The sequence below is a fragment of the Macaca fascicularis genome, chromosome 1 (genome assembly GCF_037993035.2).
Source record: "Macaca fascicularis isolate 582-1 chromosome 1, T2T-MFA8v1.1".
NCBI lineage: Eukaryota > Metazoa > Chordata > Mammalia > Primates > Cercopithecidae > Macaca > Macaca fascicularis.
In genome coordinates, this window is record NC_088375.1 from 197,190,981 (window position 1) to 197,209,415 (window position 18,435).

General features: G+C 55.2%; 1 protein-coding gene across 9 annotated transcripts in view; it reads left to right on the forward strand.

Moving 5' to 3' along the window:
- EPHA10 (EPH receptor A10) overlaps positions 1-15,697 on the forward strand; it is a 50,681-nt gene extending 34,984 nt beyond the window's left edge. For 2 of the 9 annotated variants that reach the window (XM_045374153.2, XM_065524826.2), the window contains 10 exons: positions 3,997-4,105; positions 8,217-8,278; positions 8,423-8,548; positions 9,743-9,928; positions 10,733-10,794; positions 11,023-11,226; positions 11,519-11,668; positions 12,073-12,266; positions 12,858-13,013; positions 13,188-15,697. In XM_045374153.2, the coding sequence (XP_045230088.2) occupies positions 3,997-4,105; positions 8,217-8,278; positions 8,423-8,548; positions 9,743-9,928; positions 10,733-10,794; positions 11,023-11,226; positions 11,519-11,668; positions 12,073-12,266; positions 12,858-13,013; positions 13,188-13,302 (1,364 nt within the window). In that variant the 3' untranslated portion in view covers positions 13,303-15,697. Of the gene's footprint in view, positions 1-244; positions 725-3,996; positions 4,106-8,216; positions 8,279-8,422; positions 8,549-9,742; positions 9,929-10,732; positions 10,795-11,022; positions 11,227-11,518; positions 11,669-12,072; positions 12,267-12,626; positions 12,722-12,857; positions 13,014-13,187 lie in introns of those variants that run through there. The other 7 variants (XR_012422373.1, XR_012422376.1, XR_012422367.1 and 4 more) reach the window with 6 other exon arrangements.
- The last annotated feature ends 2,738 nt before the right edge of the window (positions 15,698-18,435 follow it).

Sequence of the window (18,435 nt, forward strand, 5' to 3'; positions counted from 1 at the left end):
GTTATCTGGAGTTATCTGTGCCATTAAGGGAGCCTGCAGAACAGTTTGATTACAGCCTAATTAATTAATGACTTTGGAATCCACTGACTAATGCCTGTTCACCGACTTGAATTAGATTGGGAAACTGTCCTGGAGGAGCCCACAGGAGAGGGGTTTGTGAACAGCTATAACCCATGTCTCAGCTGGATAGAGACTCAGTTTGGATAGAGACCCAAACATGGGACACTGTCCCTTTCCTCACCAGGCCTTAGAGCGTGATGCTGACTTCACTGAAGGTTGATGGATATGAAGGGGTTGCATTGCAGTGATAAAAACAACAAATAAGGATTGCAACCAGGCGCGGTTGCTCACACTTGTAATCCCAGCACTTTGGGAAGCCGAAGCAGGTGGATCACCTGAGGTCAGGAGTTCGACACCAGCCTGGCCAACATGGTGAAACCCTGTCTCTACTAAAAATACAAAAATTAGCTGGGCATGGTGGCGGGCACCTATAATCCCAGCTACTCGGGAGGCTGAGGCATGAGAATCGCTTAAAACCGCGAGGCAGAGGTTGCAGCAAGCCAAGATTGTGCCACTGCACTCCAGCCTAGGGTCACAGAGTGAGACTCTGTCTCAAAAAAAAAAAAAAAAAAAAAAAGGAGGAAGAATTGCGTACCTTAAGTGGGTAAATCACATGTTATGTGAATGATATCTCAATAAAGCTGTTACCAAAACCAAACAAAAACTGGACATTGAATATCCTCATCTGAAAACATCTCTGGCTTCTCCACAATATTGTGCTTTCCTCCCTCCTCCTTTACTTCCCTCCCCTGGTTCCTCTTCTCCCCACCCACTCCCCAATTCCCTGATGTGTGCAGAGCAGTTTAGCTGTCTTGTTGCTTTGCCTGCTGCTAACCTGGCCCTCAGGATCTCACCTCTATCTACCCTGAGCAGCTCATGAAAATATTTTCCTGAACAAAGGCGGTTCCCCCTAAGAGGCATTCTGGCACCAGCTGTCAAGATAATAATTCTTTCCAACCTGCTACATGACTCTAATCCAAGATAGGAAGAGCTCTGAGCCCAAAGCAAGGTGAAGATAAAATGTTGAAGGGGTCTGAGTTCTGGGAAGAAAGACCACACTTCTTGCCTGAATGCAAAAAGTGTTAGACCTCGGCCAGGTGCTGGAAAGAGGAGATTAAAGCTGGGGAATATTTGAATGTGTACAGATGGGCAGGGAGGCATTTTGGGGAGAGGAAGCCATCTGAACAAAGGCGGGCAGGTTTTTCTGGAGTGGGCGTGTGGGGGGCAGGAGCTGGGGGCTGTCAGCGGAGAAGGGCTGATGGTCTGCATTCATTGGGTACCTCTCAGTTGGTAGAGACTGCTGAGATCCCCAGCCCCCCTTCCTGTGGCCATGGCTATGGTTCTCCTAATCTGCAGAGTGTGGTTTCCCATGAGCTGTGTCTCCAAACTGAGATTTTCGTTTGTTTGTTTGTTTGAGATAGGGTCTTACTGTGTCACCTAGGCTGGAGTACAGTGGCACAGTCACAGCTCACTGCAGCCTCAACTTTCCGGGCTTAAGTGATCCTCCCACCCCAGCTTCCCAAGTAGCTGAGACCACAGGCGCTCGCCACCATGCCCAGCTAATATTTTTACTTTGTTGGGGTTTCACTATGTTGCCCAGGCTGGTCTCGAACTCCTGGGCTGAAAGCAGTTCTCCTGTCTTGACCTCCCAAAGTGTTAGGATTACAGGTGTGAGCCACCATGCCCGGCCCCCAGTCAAGGTCTTGGTGAACATTTATGCGTCACCACTGTGCTAGTTACCTGTTGCTATGTAACAAGTTGCTGCAACATCTAGCAGGTGAAAACGACAAATATTGAATATCTTATTTTTCCATGGATGGGTAATATAGGTGCCTCTCAGCTAGGTGCCAGCGACTTAGGGTCTCTTCCAAGGCTGCCGTCAAGTTGTCCTCAGGGGCTGTGATCATCTCGGAGCTTAGCTGGGGGAGAGTTCACCTCCCTCCTCGGGGTCTTGCTGGTTGCTGCTAAGGCACGCTGTTCCTTGCCCCATGGGCCTCTCCTTAGGGCTGCTCACCACAACCGCTAGGTTCTTCCAGAGACTGTGAGCCAGGGAGAGGGCACCCAAGACAGAAGCCATTCGTCTTGTTTACTCATCTTGGGAATGACACCCCAGTACTCTTGCCATATTCTGTTCATTAGAAGTGAGTCCAGCCTGCACTCACGGGGAATGGATACCAGGAGGTAGGGATGCCATCTCAGAGGCTGCCCACTGCTGGCATCTTCTCCATTTCTGTGTCCACATGGATGCCTCATTTCAAGCAGTTCTTGGCAACTCTGTTCCCCTCTGTCCATGCCCAGACCCTTGACCCTCTTTACCTCTGGAACCCTGGGTTCTGAAATACCCTCTTTGACTCTAGCATTTTTGGTCTCTAACTCTCCTCTTCTGTTCCTCCTCACATGCTCTGTGACATCCGAAAGACAGCTCACTGGATCCTACCTCATCTTCAAGGCTTTTAGCTCCTCCGGGCCCCACACCCATCTCTACCCAGCCCCTGCAGATGAGCTCATCAGAAATACCCCCTAACTCTGCCAGCCCTCATTCCCTGGGCGTCTTGCTGCGTTCACCTGCTAGTCCCCAGACTTGGACCTTTCTCCTCCCCATGTCCCACGCGGAAGCTGCCTGCAGAGGTGTACTTTCCAATCTCAGTTCAGTCTTCAGGGCCACTTAGTACTTTTCCCATTCCTAATAGTTACGCCAAACCTTCACCTCTCTCAAGCACCTCCTCTCCATCCTCACTCTCACCTCAGCAGACGCCCTCATTCCTTTTCTTCTTGGGCAGGAACTCTCTCCACTGCTCCCTGTTGCCCACAGGAGAAAGTTTTTACTCCTTAGCTTAGCATTCAAGGCCCTCCAGGTTCTGGCTCCCCCAGTTCCCTCCGTCTTCCCACCCTCCAGCTTCCTATTTGCCACTCTCCGCCTTCGTGCAGTCTGTTTCCCAGACACATGGGACGACTTGCCATTTTCAGACCCAGCGTGTGCATCAAAGCACCATCAAAAATCCTTCCAATCTGCAGGTCCAGTTCAGATGGCACCTTTCTTTGTGAAGCCTTCCTCATTGACTTTAGGAAGAAATTATTGTGCCTCTGCTCAGCTCTGCTCATTTCTGTTTCTTTTTCCATCCTACAGTTAAGATTTTTGTTTCTATCTCACCCATAGGTTCATGCACCCCTCCAGATTCATCACTGTCTCCTCAGTACTAATGCAAACTGGGCACGTAGGTTGGATGGATGGATGGGTCGGTTGGAGAGATTGATGAATAGGGCTGAGAGCGAGGGTCCTCTGGGCTGCTCTCTTGGGGAAATAGTTCAAAGCAGAAACTTTGGAATCAGGCAGAGACTTTTGGAGTCATGCTCAAATCTTAGGTTCACCACTTTTTAGCCATGTGATCTTGGGCAAATTATGTAATTTCTCAACCTTAGTTTCCTCAGCTGTAAGATGGAGACGGTAATGCCTTCCTGGATTATTGTGATGATGAAACAAGACAGTATAGTGAAGGCAAATGGCCCAGTGTCTTGAATGGAGTAAGGTGCAGTTACCATTAGCCCTTTTTATTATTGTTGGTGGATGGTCTGGATGGGGCGTAGGGAGCTCAGAGCAGAGGTCATTCCTCCTGCAGAGTGACTTTGAATCTCTCACTGCTCATCTGAAAGGCATAGAGAGAGGCCTGGCCCTGCCTGTCTGGACTCCTGCCTGTCTCTCTGAGCAGGAGCTGGGCTGCCGTGGAGGTGTCCTGCCCTGAGAGTAGAGGAAGCTCTTGGGACTCCAGGTGCCACTGTGGTCAGTGGGACTGCCTTGGCACCTCTGTGGCTGGGAGACAGTGCCAAGTGCAGAGGTGCTGTGGGAATCCTGCTACAGGGTGAGGACAGGAGTCTGCCCCGGGGCTTGCCTAGGAGCCTGGTCCTCTGCCCGCCTCAACCTCGTGATTTTCCTCCCAGCTGCCTCAGGGTCCAGGGACCAGAGCCCCGCTGTTGTCGTCACCGTAGTGACCATCTCAGCCCTCCTCGTCCTGGGCTCCGTGATGAGTGTGCTGGCCATTTGGAGGAGGTAGGTGGCTGGCCCCAGCCTAGGTGACCCCTGGTGTGCCATGTCCCGTGCACAGTAATGTGTGCTCACAGGTATCTCTGCCCGCTTTCCACACAGGCAGATTTGTACCCGCAAGCACACTGCTGTACAGATATAGGTGTGCATCGTTCTGGCCCCTCCCCCGCTCACTGTTCCTGTGGCAGCCAGCACTGCAGCTAGATCAGCCGCTCTGGGATGAAGGGGATTTAGCGCCTTAACTCATTAAATGTCAGAAGGCATCACTGAGGAAGGAATCAAGCTCTGGCTGCTCCAGTGTGATTAGGATTCTCCGGAGGTGCTCAGAGGCCCCCAGGCCTCTTGAGGCCCTTGAACACAGGAAAAGGGGGAAAAGACAGAAATCTTGTGTATGTATGTGTGTGGGAGGGGCAGGACAGGGAGGGCAATTCATAAAGCAGAAACCTCCCACCCCTAGCAGAAAGAAGCTTGCAGGAGGGTGAGCAGAGAAAGGGAATAGGAGGAAGGGGAAAGACGTAGAGCTTGAGTCTGGTTCAGAGAAGATTCTAGTCCTTTTGCAGGCAGCAGAGGCCTCCTGGCATGTATCCTCCCCTTCTCCCCAGGGCTACACTCTGCTGCAGGCAGAGTCACCCAGATGGGTCCCAGGCTGCGCTGAGATCAGCAGACCAGAGAGGTTAGAAATTCTGCATGAGATGGGATGGAGTGGGAAAGCAGAGGAGAGAGGTGGGTGGGCCAGGGAGCCACATCTCAGCATCCCGAAACTGCCTGGCAGCCGGATGGACAATGGGTGTTCATTTGGTACTGGCTATTTGCTTGGCCTTGAATGAGGCACTGAAAGTGACTGAGTGGGAGAGAACACTGTCTCGCTAGTCTAGAAGCCAGCTCTGCCTGGGCCAGGCAAATCAGGAGGGCAGGACAAGAGTAGGGAGCTCCTTGCTCATGGAGAATGAAGGTCCATGTGCTGGACCTGTTGAAAAAGCAGGGATGGGCCGGGCGCGGTGGCTCAAGCCTGTAATCCCAGCACTTTGGGAGGCCGAGATGGGTGGATCACGAGGTCAGCAGATCGAGACCATCCTGGCTAACCCGGTGAAACCCCATCTCTACTGAAAATATAAAAAACTAGCCAGGCGAGATGGTGGGTGCCTGTAGTCCCAGCTACTTGGGAGGCTGAGGCAGGTGAATGGCGTAAACCTGGGAGGCGGAGCTTGCAGTGAGCTGAGATCTGGCCACTGCACTGCAGCCTGGGCGACAGAGCGAGACTCCATCTCAAAAACAAAAAAAAAGAAAAAAAAAGAAAGAAAAAGCAGGGATGGACAGATGCCAAGAGCATCTCATCCTGGCTTTGCACTGAGGGGCTCTGAGAGGCAGAAGGCAGAGGGAGATGAGCAAGCCAAGAGCTCCTTTTCCGGGCAGAGGCTCTGCAGGGCAGGAGTGCCCTGGGGACAGGTGCACTACAGAGGGGGAGCAAGCCAGTGCGGGATTCCAAATCCAGCTGCACCGAAATGGGGAGAGTGAGCCTGGTTTAGCGTGGAGGGGTAGAGAGGCGTTCTCTGCCAGCATGCGTGTCCCAGCCTGGCGGGCTGTCTGCAGCACCTCTCACACCGTCCCATGTGTAGGACCTGCTCTGCGCCGTGGTCCCTCACCTCCAGTTTCCCTCCTCTCCATTCCACCCTGGCTTGCCCACTTCTCACCAGCCCATGTGGTCCAGTGGAAGCCTCTCTCCTCTCCACACCACGCACCCTCTCTCGCTCCTCCATCCACTCAACCTTCCCCACTTCATTTCCACCCATCTTTCCTGGATGTTGCTCCTCATTCGTGGAAATCCTGTCACCACCCTGGGTGACTTCAGTAGCTGCCAGGCAGCCTGTCCCATCCCTTGCCCCTTGGTTCTTTGACTTCTCATTCCCAAGAATCATCTCTTCTGTTCCTCCTGGCCATCCCCCTGGAATGCTTCGCCTCGTTACCTTTTTTTTTTTTTTTTGAGATGGAGCCTTGCTCTTGTCACCCAGGCGGGGTGCAATGGCACGATCTCAGCTCACTGCAGCCTCTGCCTCCCCGGTTTAAGTGATTCTTTTGCCTCAGCCTCCTAAGTAACGGGGACTACAGGCCTGTGCCACCATATCCAGCTAATTTTTTTTGTATTTTTAATAGAGACAGAGTTTCGTCATTTTGGCCAGGCTGGTCTCAAACTCCTAACCTCAGGAGTGATCCACCCACCTCAGCCTCCGAAAGTGCTGGGATTACAGGCATGAGCCACCATGCCTGGCCTCACCCCAATACTTAATCCAGTACCCCTCTTGGCCTGCAGATTCCCTGTCTTTGCAGCTTGCTGTCTTGGCCACACCTGTCACACCTGTTCTTTAGCCTCCTCACTGGTCCCTGAGCTACTTACCACCAAACCTACAAACCTGCCTGCTTCTGCACCCATCCTCACCCCGTTTCCTCTAGAGGAGGTGATCCTCCCAGCCAGGATCAGTCCTTCCATCTATGACCGAACCCCACCCTTTTGCCATCTTGGGAGCCCACTATTACTCCTAATGTCCCCCTCTCCGCCCATAACAGTGAACATGTGTGGAGGCTTGGTAAGCTGTCTGACATGCTGCTGTCTGGCAGGCCTATCTTTATCTTGATTTTATTAAAGAGAAAACGGAGCCACCCAGTCCCACAGTTACCGAGTGGAGGAGCTGGGAAGCAGGTCCGTGCAGTCAGGTTCTGAGCCCAGGCCGTCAACACCCTTCGGTGGCTGCTTCCCCCCGTGTGACAGCCTTGCTCCTCCTTCCCATCTGTATCTACATGTGATCATCTCTGTCGTGAAAACTTCGGAAACTCCTCCCTTGGTCTCTCCTCCTTGTACCTTTATGTGATTTCTCTCTACCACCCCCTCTACTTTCTCTGTCCTTGGTCTCCGTGATACCCTGCCCGAGTTTCCCTCCACTCTCCTTCTGTTCCTCTGGTGGTTCTTTTGTACTGTCCTTGGTGCTTCCTTCCTCTAGCCTGGATGTTGGGGTTTCTCAGACTTATTCCTAGTCCCTCTTCTCAGACTCCATCCTCTCCCTGGGCCATGCTCATTGCTCCTAATTTGTATCTGCAGAGCAGGCCTCTCTTCCAAGTTCCAGATACACACACGTTGAACCCCCTTCTTATCTTCCCTGCTTATCCCCTAGGCCTGCAAACTCAGATGTCTAAATATGAACTTTTTGTCTCCTCATCCCAGTAAATGGCACCACCATGAACTCTGTGGGCAACTTCTCCCTCTTCCTTTCTGCCATCCAGCAACCTCTCAGCCCTGTGGCCCCTGTCACCTTCATGTCACTCGAGTCCTCTGCCTCTCTCCATGCCCATGTTGACCCCATAGCTGGAAGCACTGCCAGCTCCTCTCCTGTGGTGACACCCGCGACAGCTTCCACTCTGCAACTGGAGCTCTTTCTAAAGTAGAAATCAAATCATTGCACTCCTCTGCTTCAACTCCACAGGGGCTCTCCTCTGCTCCCAGAATCAAAGCTCAAGTCTTTATCTGGGCCAGCAAGGCCCTGCCCCTGGGGGCTCCAAGTGCCAACCTGTGGCTTTGTTGACTGTGATGCGGTCCTTTGGCCCGTGGCTGCCTCTGTCTCAGGAAGCCATCCACAATGAGCTCAGATCAGGTCAGGGCTGTCTGTCCCATGTCCCCACAGTACACCGCCCTTCTTTGCCAGCACTGATGAGTGGGCTTGTGGCTAACTCTCCGTGTTTGTTTTCCTGACCATACCAGAAGCTGCCCCTGAGTGCTGGGTCCGCTTGCCTCATTCACACTTTCATAAAACCGCAGGTTGGGGTCAGCTGGGGGCCTGCAGTCAGGGTATGGATTGGGTGCCTCTGGAGTTGCAATAATTTTCACTGTGTGAAAGTAGCTAGGGATGGTGGTGGTGGTGAGGGTTTGGTCTAGGGCTACGGTTGTATCTGTGCCATGGGGAGGTTGTCAAACCACAGAGAAACTTTTAAACCAGCTGGACAGGAAGGTCCCTCCCCCAGGGCACAGGCCTTGTCTTTTGAAGGGACCAAGGGGCACTGCCCTCAGTGCTCTGCAATGGGAAGGGCTGGGGTGGCCTGGCTGAAAGAATGATCCTGAACTCCCTGCCAGGCCCTGCAGCTATGGTAAAGGAGGAGGGGACGCCCATGATGAAGAGGAGCTGTATTTCCACTGTGAGTTGGCTGGGCCTGGCTGGGGAGGGGCGGGCTCCACCTTGCCTCACTCCTCAGCCCTCTGCCTTGCTCCACTGCATGAGCCCGCTTGTCCACCCCAGTGGCAGAGGCCCCGTTCCTTAGGTTCATCTCTTTCTCTCCCAGTCAAAGTCCCAACACGTCGCACATTCCTGGACCCCCAGAGCTGTGGGGACCCACTGCAGGCTGTGCATCTGTTTGCCAAGGAACTGGATGCGAAAAGCGTCACGCTGGAGAGGAGGCTTGGAGCAGGCAAGCTGGGTGCCCAGGAAGACTTGTCCCCATCTGGAAGCCCCACCCACTCTACAGGCCCCGCCCCTACTCTGTCCACACCGCTATCCTGAAGCCCACCTCCACCCAAGTCCCTGCTCGTGTCTGGAAACCCTGCCTCCACACCAAGCCCACCCTCCACCCAGAAAGTCCCTGGCTTGCCTGATTATAGGGAAGAGGATGGCAGAGGGGTCTGTGACCCTCTTCTGGTCCTCAAGGTCAGACCTCTGCACACTACCACTGGCAGTTTAGTCCCAGGCCTCTATGGGGCCGTGGGGAGGGGCCTTTGCAAGCTTGGGGGCCAGACATAACTGAGTTCTAGTCCTAGCCCTCCCACTGACCCGCTGCACGATCAGGGGCATGGCCTTCTTTTGCTCAGAGCCGCGGTTTCTCATCTGTGAAATGGGCATGATATCTGCCTTCTGGGGGCTAATGTGGGGACCTCCCAGCACTCCTCACAGGGCCTGGCTGTCGGCTCTTGCTCTCTAAGCGCCAGTCTCCTGCTAGCCTTTCTTCCTGACTCCAAATCCTCAACCTTCTGTGCTCAGAGACGGCAGCTGCTTTCACTGGGAGCCTGACATTATCCCCTGACACTGTCTCCAGACAGAAGCCAGAAAGGAGCAGGGTTGGAAGAATAGATGTCATTGTCATCCGTCCTGGGTCACATGGGGTTTGATGGCCATTGGCACGCTGGCATGTGCCCCGTCCTTTCTTTAAGACTTGGAAACCTCCCCCCACTGAGGAAGGCAGGGAGGAATCCCCATTTCACAGAGGAGACTGGCCAAGAAAGGGAACAAGATGGAATTCTAGGTCACACTGCTGGTACTTAGTTTACCAGGATTTAAACTGGAAACAGTCCATGATCTGGAGTCATTTTTTTTTTTTTTTTTTTTTTTGAGACTGAGTCTTGCTCTGTCAACCAGTCTGAAGTGCAGTGGCACAATCTTAGCTCACTGCAACCTCCGCCTCCTGGGTTCAAGTGATTTTCCTGCCTTCTCAAGTAGCTGGGATCACAGGCATGCGCCACCATGCCTGGTTAATTTTTGTATTTTCAGTAGAGACTGGGTTTCGCTATGTTGGCCAGGCTGGTCAGAGTCACTTTCTCCTTGGCTCAGCCTGTTCAGCTCAGCCAGAGCAGTGGCCTCTGGCAGTATCTGATGTGCTGTTTCCCCACAGGGCGGTTTGGGGAGCTGTGCTGTGGCTGCCTGCAGCTCCCCGGTCGCCAGGAGCTGCCCGTAGCCGTGCACACGCTGAGGGACAGCACCTCCGACTCACAGAGGCTTGGCTTCCTGGCGGAGGCCCTCACTCTGGGCCAGTTTGACCATAGCCACATCGTGCGGCTGGAGGGTGTTGTCACCCGAGGTAGGGCCCGGTGCTCCCTTGCTGCTGCCCAGCCCACGAGTATGGTGGGTGGAAATGATGGGGTGGGAGTTTGGGGTGCCCCTGCCCCTCCAGGTCCTTCCCTCAGCCATGGGAGGGAGCTTCAGCCAGGGACCTCAGCTTTCACTGACTCAGGGTGGCCCTTCTCCTAGAGTGGCCACTCTGGCTCAGAATGACCTTTCTTTTTTTTTTTTTTTTGAGATGGAGTCTTGCTCTGTTGCCCAGGCTGGAGTGCAGTGGCGTGATCTTGGCTCACTGCAAGCTCTGCCTCCCAGGTTCACACCATTCTCTTGCCTCGGCCTCCCGAGTAGCTGGGACTACAGGCACCCACCACCATGCCCGGCTAATATATATATATATATTTTTTGTATTTTTAGTAGAGGTGGGGTTTCACCGTGTTAGCCAGGATGGTCTCGATCTCCTGACCTTGTGATCCACCTGCCTCGGCCTCCCAAAGTGTTGGGATTACAGCCACCATGCCCAGCCAGAATGACCTTTCTGACCTTTCAGTGATCTTCTGACCCCCTAGAATATCACTCCTAGAAAGACTGATCTTTCTTAGCAAGCTTGTTGCAGCTCATGACCTTGGCCTTTGTCCACCTAAGATGTCTCCTCTTTTGTTCCTCGGCATAGTGGACCCTGGGCTGGGCAGGAGGATGGCGAGATTAGGGAGCTTGGTGCTGGTTCTGGCTCTCGAGGCCCGGTCTGGGGCACCGGGGGGGAAACTTGTGTGTGCGCGGGGTGGAGTAGTCAACTTAGCATGTGTGTTCCCATCCCTGGGCACAGGAAGCACCTTGATGATTGTCACCGAGTACATGAGCCATGGGGCCCTGGACGGCTTCCTCAGGGTGAGTGGCCCTGGGGCTGCCAATGACCACTTTATTCTGTAAAGCGGGCAGGGGTCCCTCACTTTTCTCTTTGGTAGGGCTTGGAATTGGCATCATCCCCACTGGCCGGGCTGACCTGTGGTCACAGGGTGAACTAAAGCCTGGCGAGAGCTGGGTGACTGCCCTGGCGTCACACAACACCAGGGGATCCAAGCCCACAGCCCTGGCCTCAGTCTCCTCCTTCCACAGCGGCACGAGGGGCAGCTGGTGGCTGGGCAACTGATGGGGTTGCTGCCTGGGCTGGCATCAGCCATGAAGTATCTGTCAGAGATGGGCTACGTTCACCGGGGCCTGGCAGCTCGCCGTGTGCTGGTCAGCAGCGACCTTGTCTGCAAGATCTCTGGCTTCGGGCGGGGCCCCCGGGACCGAGCAGAGGCTGTCTACACCACTATGGTGAGGGTGCCCCCAGCCAAGCCTGCCTGTGCCTTCTGATTCCCGCCAAGCTGCGCTGGAACCCCTAGCTCCCCACTTCACTCCCTTCCCTGCCCCTCCACCCAGCTGGTCTTGGCATAAATGCGAGTGGACCTCCCCTTGAGGTCAGCTTTTGTGTCTTTCCCAGATGTGAAGCTGGAGTTGGGGGTTGCTTGGGAGGATGACACTCAGGGCTGGATCTAGGGCTCAGTCGGGTGGGGAAACCTGTGTGTCATCCAGTTCCTCCTTGCCCCTGACCTGCCTGCTCCTACAGAGTGGCCGGAGCCCGGCGCTGTGGGCCGCCCCTGAGACGCTTCAGTTTGGCCACTTCAGCTCCGCCAGTGATGTATGGAGCTTTGGCATCGTCATGTGGGAGGTGATGGCCTTTGGGGAGCGGCCTTACTGGGACATGTCTGGCCAAGACGTGAGTAACTGGTGACTCCAGCTCCATGCCTTCTGACCCTCTTACCTCAGGCCCCAGCTCCCTGACCTCTGCCCGTTGGCCCTCAGCCTTCCAGCCCCAGGCCCCTCTTCTCCGTCTGCTTGCTTCTGGTTCTGCCTGGCCACTGCCTGAGTCTTCCTTGTGTGTGTTGTGTGTGTGTGTGTATGTGTATGCGTGTTTGTGTGTCTGCGCATGTGTGTATGTGCGTGTGTGTGTGCGCGTGTGTGCGCGCGTGTGTGCACGTGCACATGCCTGTGTGTGTGCATGCGTGTTTGTGTGTCTGCACGTGTGTGTGTCTGTGCGTGTGTGTGTGCGTGTGTGTGTGCGCGCACCGTGTCCTGGGGAAACCTGGAGCCTCCTCTCTGCTCCCCATCCCCGTCGCCCAGGTGATCAAGGCTGTGGAGGATGGCTTCCGGCTGCCACCTCCCAGGAACTGTCCTACCCCACTGCACCGACTAATGCTCGACTGCTGGCAGAAGGACCCAGGTGAGCGGCCCAGGTTCTCCCAGATCCACAGCATCCTGAGCAAGATGGTGCAGGACCCAGAGCCCCCCAACTGTGCCCCGACTACCTGTCCCAGGTATGTTCCCACAGGAGACAGCCAGCCTCTCACCTGTCCATGGAGGGTCTTCCTGCATGACTCAAGTGCAAACCCACCACCTCTACCCCCCAACCTGTCCAGGAGCGATCGCTCACCCCATTGCCCCAGAGGGCTGTAGCTCTCCCACCTGCCCAGGCCCACCGCACTGCACATCCTCCTGGTCACTTCCACGTCTCCTGGATTTTGCCTGCATCCCTGGGTACAATGACCTCTGACTGGAGAAATAGATGTGGTAATAGCCCTAACACATTTGTAGTCCCAATTAATCAAATATGTGAAATTAATATTCGTTGTTCCAAATATGAGTCACCAACCAGTCCTAGGCATGTCCTACCCCAGACTGTTCCAGATACTCCAATACCTTTAGCTGGCTCTGCCTCCACCTGCCTGAAGAACCTGAAGCCCTCACCTCTTCGGGAAAGCACGGTGCTCATGTGAGCTGGGTCCAGCCCCAGGGCCTGGTTACCCTCCCCTTCTCCTGTTCATCCTCAGCTGGCCTCTCCCTGGGAGACCACCAGGTTTGGGCCCAGATCCCAGCTGTCGGTTGAGCACAGCTCCTCTGACCCGCAGGCCTCCCACCCCACTAGCGGACCGTGCCTTCTCCACCTTCCCCTCCTTTGGCTCTGTGGGCGCGTGGCTGGAGGCCCTGGACCTGTGCCGCTACAAGGACAGCTTCGCAGCTGCTGGCTATGGGAGCCTGGAGGCCGTGGCCGAGATGACCGCCCAGTGAGTCCGAGGCACCAAGGTCAAGGCCGGGGCTAGGGGATACCAGGGGCCCTGCCCCTGCCTATATTGGGAAGTCCCAACCTGTCCAGAGAAGCGGAGGGAGAGTGGAGGGCCTTCATGGGAGGAGCAGAAGTTGGGGTCAAGCCAGCTGAGTGTGACCAGCCTTTGTTTCAGGGACCTGGTGAGCCTAGGCATCTCTTCAGCTGAACATCGAGAGGCCCTCCTCAGCGGGATCAGCGCCCTGCAGGCACGAGTGCTCCAGCTGCAGGGCCAGGGGGTGCAGGTGTGAGTGGACCCCATTCTTCAAGGCAGGACTCCGGTGGGGGTCCAGACCCCCAGCCCTGCCCAAGGACCGTGGCAAGCTGTGCTCCAGCAGCGTGGGAGGGACTCTCCTCCTCCGCTTGGGCCTAGATCTGGTTTGGGGCCCCAGCTTCCCCGCTTTCACTGCCTGCCCCTCCCATTTTCACCAGTCTGAACACCTTCACTAACTCAGTGCCCCGGAAAAGAGGTTCAAGTCCCTAGAGAGGACCCCTGAGATAACAGCAGGAGGAAATTCGGGGTCTCAGAGAAGAGCTGGGGCAGGGATTGGAGGGAAGACAGTGGGTTGAGATTGCCCTGGCTCATGCCCTACTGCCATTCATACCCACTAGGGGCTGGGGCCTACCCCGTGGGGTGTTCCCTTTTCCCACAGACCCATTGACCAGTCAGACAGCGTGGGTCCCAGGGGGCTCTTGTTCTACCTGGCAGTGACTGCAGCTGCCTGGTGGCTCAGGCCTCGGGGGCTGTACCAGAGACGCATCGTCCTCAGCTCCCTGTGCCTTGGCAGGGGCTGACTGGATACTGGCCAAGGCCCAGGCAGGCAAAGATGGTGCTCAGCTCAGGGGCTGACGCCCAAGAGCCCTAGACTCAGGAGCTGGTTTCTGTGTTCCCCTGCCTTGAGCTGACAGTTCAGGGTGAGGCCAAGAATCCTGACCAAGCTGGGTCATGCAAGGCCCTGGTGTTCCCTGGGGCTCTACGAGGCCCTCGTGTGCATTCCTTTATGAACTCAGTGGCCAGGACATCTGGGAAAAGCATAAAGGGCCATGTCATCTCCCCAGGGACCCAAGAGCTTTTCTCTCCAGCCTTGGGGAGGGTGAAGAGGAGACTCAGAGACGGGTCCTCTCTCTCAAACAGGCTGGTCTAACCCCCAGTGTACAGATGGGGGAACTGAGGCCAAGTGAGGTGTCAGGGTCAGAGCTGGGGTCAGAACCCAATCCGGGGATGAGCTGGCTCTGGAGAGAGAGTCCTTGGTCCTGCCCTATGGCACCCCCACTTCCCTGTACAGCCCGTGGGGACTCTAGAGGTGACCCCCTCCAGCCAGCTCCGTGCCTTGGGCACTAGCCAGCCTTCCATGGAGCCCCTCCCTGCTCTGACTTCGTGGAGCCCTGGCAGGAGTGGTTGTGCTGAGCCCACCATGGAGTTCCTTATCCACAAGGGCCCCCGGGAATGGTGGGGCCCAGGATGCCAGGGCTTTTGTAGGGTAGCAGGAAGGCAGCTGGATCTTGGCAGGGCCACAGGGGCTGAGTTTGTTCAGGCCACCCCTGACACTTGTCTGCTGTGCTTGGCTGTGTGTGGGTGGGGTGGGATGGAGCGGGAAGGAGAAGACAAGGGGTAGAGAAAAGAGATGAAAAAGACACACAGCCTGCCCTTGGGGGGCTCAGACTAGACCAGGAGAAGAGCTCAGGTACCAAGAAGTAATTCCAGGGCACCATCCACCGGTGCCCAGGGCCCCCAGGAGCCCTCTGGATCAGTGGGTGGGTGGGCTGGAGGGGGAGATAGCCGCTCTCGTGAAGTGTGAAGCTGAGATGTAAGTTGAACAAGGCCTTGCAGGTGGGAAAGGGAAGGTTCTTTCCTTGGGGTGCGTGGAGTGTCCGGCAGGCAAGATGGCAGGCCTCAGACAAGAGGAGTCCATGCAGAGAGGCTAGCATGAGAAAGAGCCCAGAGGCGGAAGGTGCAGTGCATCTTTGCAGGGCACCCCAAGGTGGGGGACAGTGACTCACAGCGGTGCCTTTGGCCCCACCCTGCCAGCAGCAGCTCCTCTGCTCTTGGAATATCCCCCAGCCCCCTGCCTCCCCGTCTCCTGAGCACCTGCCCCAGCTCAGTGACTCTGGGGGAACTGGGGAGACCAAGATGTTGCTACCACCTTTGTCAGGGTTGGGGGAGCCCCCGGCCAGGTGCCCTCCAGGATCCGCCTTCCCCACCCCTCCTGGGAAGCCTGGACCAGCATCCCTTCTTGTGTGGATGGAGCCTCATCCCCATCTCCAGCTACATCAGTCATTCTCTGCAGGGAAAAGTCTCCTCCCGCTACTCCAGCTGTTCCTGCAGAAGGGCCCCTGGCTGTGTTGGCAGGACTTCGGTGTCCAGGGTAGATCTCCCCTCCACTGAGGAGTGAGGTCCCAGAATCCTGATGGGTCCCCGGCCTCAGCCCTGCACAGGCGTGATGCGGGGCGATGGCTCTCTGGGAACCCTCTACAGATCTATTTTTATATGGAACTTGTTCGCTGGACAGAGGTGGCCTGCAAGCCCCCATTACCCTGGTCTGAGCTCACCCTGGGAGGGAGGGGGCCAGTCGGAGGGGGTTCCTTCTGGACATGTTTTTATATTTCCTGGGTTCTCTATGCAGGATAATAAAAACTTGTCTGTGATAGGGTGCCTCTTTGAGTGACCGTTTCTTGATCATTGTATAGCTGGTGTGGAAGGGTTTCTGCCCCCTTCCTCGGGGACAGGGATGTCCAGAGTGTGCATCTGAGATGTCTTTGCATAGAGGTGAGTCCAACGCTGCTCCTGCCATGAAAGATGTCCCAGGATCCGTGGCAGGACAGTGTGACCCCGGGTACTGAGGGGAACTGGGTGCCCTGGGTGTGTAGAGAAGTCTGTCACCCAGTCTCAGGAGCAGTAGAATAAGGGAGGTGTCCCAGACACAGTGGGGTCCTTTGCTGGGATAGACAGTACCAGGGAGGGCAGAGACCAGGAAAGGATGCCCAGCACTCAGTTTTGGATATGTGTTTGAGATGCCCGTGGGATGTGCAGCAGAGATGTCTAGGAGGCAGGTGGATATCTGGTCTGAACCTTGGAGCACAGATGTTAAGTTAGAGACAGTTTTGGGGTCATCAGCGTTCAGATGGGGGTGGAAGCCGCGGTGAGAAGGAGGTCACCCGGCCAGCATGTGCAGGAGAGGGGAGACGTCAGCGTTGGAGGCACCCAGATGAAGGGGAGCAGTGGGAGAGGCCAGGAGGAGCTGTGCCAGTGCTGCTGAAGAGCAAGTTTTGGTGTTAAATACAGAGAAAATGGCCGGGTACGATGGCTCACACCTGTAATCCCAGCACTTTGGGAGGCTGAGGTGGGTAGATCATTTGAGGCCAGGAGTTCGAGACCAGCCTGGCCAACCTGGTGAAACCCCATCTCTACTAACAACACATAAATTAGCCGGGCATGGTGGCGGGTGCCTGTAATCCCAGCTACTCAGGAGGATGACACAGGAGAATCACTTGAACCCAGGAGGTGGAGGTTGCAGTGAGCTGAGATTGTGCCACTGCACTCCAGCCTGGGTGATAGAGCAGAAAAACAGACAAATAACAACAAAACAAAAAACAGAGAAAGCAAGTGACAGAGGAGGGAGCAGTGGCTGTCAGTGTGGGCACTGGGATGTTACCGGTGAGTGTATTCATTTGCTTGGGCTACTGTAACACAGCACCCGTGGCTTTGCCAACAGGGATTTGCCGTCCCACAGCTCTGGAGGCTGGAAGTCCAAGATCGAGATGTGGACAGGGTTGTTTCCTCCGGAGAGCTGTGAGGGAAGCTTCTGCTCTGGGCCTCTCTCCCTGGCTTGCCTGTGGCCATCATCCCACTCTGTCTCTTCACATCATCTTCCCTCTGTAAGTCCAATTTCCTGTTTTTATGGATGCCAGTCATATTGGACTGGTCCATTACCTGCCCACCCTAACAGCCTCATTTTAACTTAATCACCCCTTTAAAGGCCTGTCTCCAAATACAGTCACCTTCTGAGCTACTGGGAGTTAGGACTTCAACATAGAGGCCTGGTGGGGGGCACAGTTCAACCCGTAACGGCGACTTTGTTGTCAGGGCAGAAGCCAGATGAGAGGATTGGGGAGTGGAGTTTGGGAATCTTTGAGGAGTCCAGCGAAAGGAGGAAGAGTGGGCTGAGACAATGACCAGGACAGGCTGTGGGTGTGAGCCAAAGGGTGCATGGGCAAGGCCTGAGAGCCCATGCATGTGCACACATGTGCACATGGGCACACATGCACGCACACACTTGGACCACATGAGTCCTTGCATGTCTCAGTTGGCTTTCTAGTGCTTCTCCTCTCCGTGGCCCAGGCCATTCATGTTCTTTAGGCTGGGGAAGGCGTCTTCCTCATCTGCATAGCTCAGGACATGGAAAGTGCTTAGGGCAAGGGGTAGGGTGGTGGGGGTGGTGATAAATCATACTCCTTCCCCCACTTCCTGTGCTCAGAGCCAGTTAAGTACTAATTCCCTGGGACAGGTGGAGAGTAAAATATCAGCTCTTTGATAAGGCTAACTGGAGAATGTTGCTTACCAAGTTTCTTTGAATCTAAGATGCCATTGAGTGTAACATGTCCTACCAAGAAAGAAACATCACAGTCAACTATGTTGTGCCATCCAACCGGAAGATGCATCCCAGTTTCAGAGATGTTAACATGTACGTCTTCAATGAATGAGATGCTGTGCATCAGGGACAAAGTGTGTTTCCCATCATTCCCCTGAACTAGACCCACCCAGTCCCAGGCTGAGCCGGGTGGGGCAGACACCCACTGCAGGGGCAGAGCTGCCCCCTCAGCTCCTGCCTGCATGATGGGAGCAGAGCGGGGTGCACCTTTCTTGTGGGCAAGCAGATCTGCAGGAGAAGCCAGATGGCACTGAGTCAAGCAGGTTGTTCCTGCTGTCCCTCAATTCCACTTGAGAAGCCACCCTCTGGTGGGGAGGAATGAATGAGGAGTGGGTTAGAGATGTTAGCAGCATTGCTCCGCTGAAGTCATCCCCAGGAGAGGCACGCAGCCAGGGAATGCAGGACCCCAGCATTAACACGGTGCCTGGCACACAGAACACAGGAAGTGCCCACTTGTTATTAGTGTTACTATTATTATTACTATTACCTAGCTGGTGTGAGGCACCAGGTAGACATGTGGTCAGGAATGGAACTTCTCTAGGCAGTGGGCCTGCTGATCTGGCTTGATAAGGTATTTGCCCATTCACTGTGCATGGATCAGGCACCTACTAGATGGCTGGCTCTGGCAGCTTAAGGCCTCACTGCCCAATGGGTGAGTCAGTTAAGTAAAAAATACCCATGTTAAGTAAAAAGCCATGGCAATAAGGATGAATTCTAGGTGTTTGGGGGCTCAGG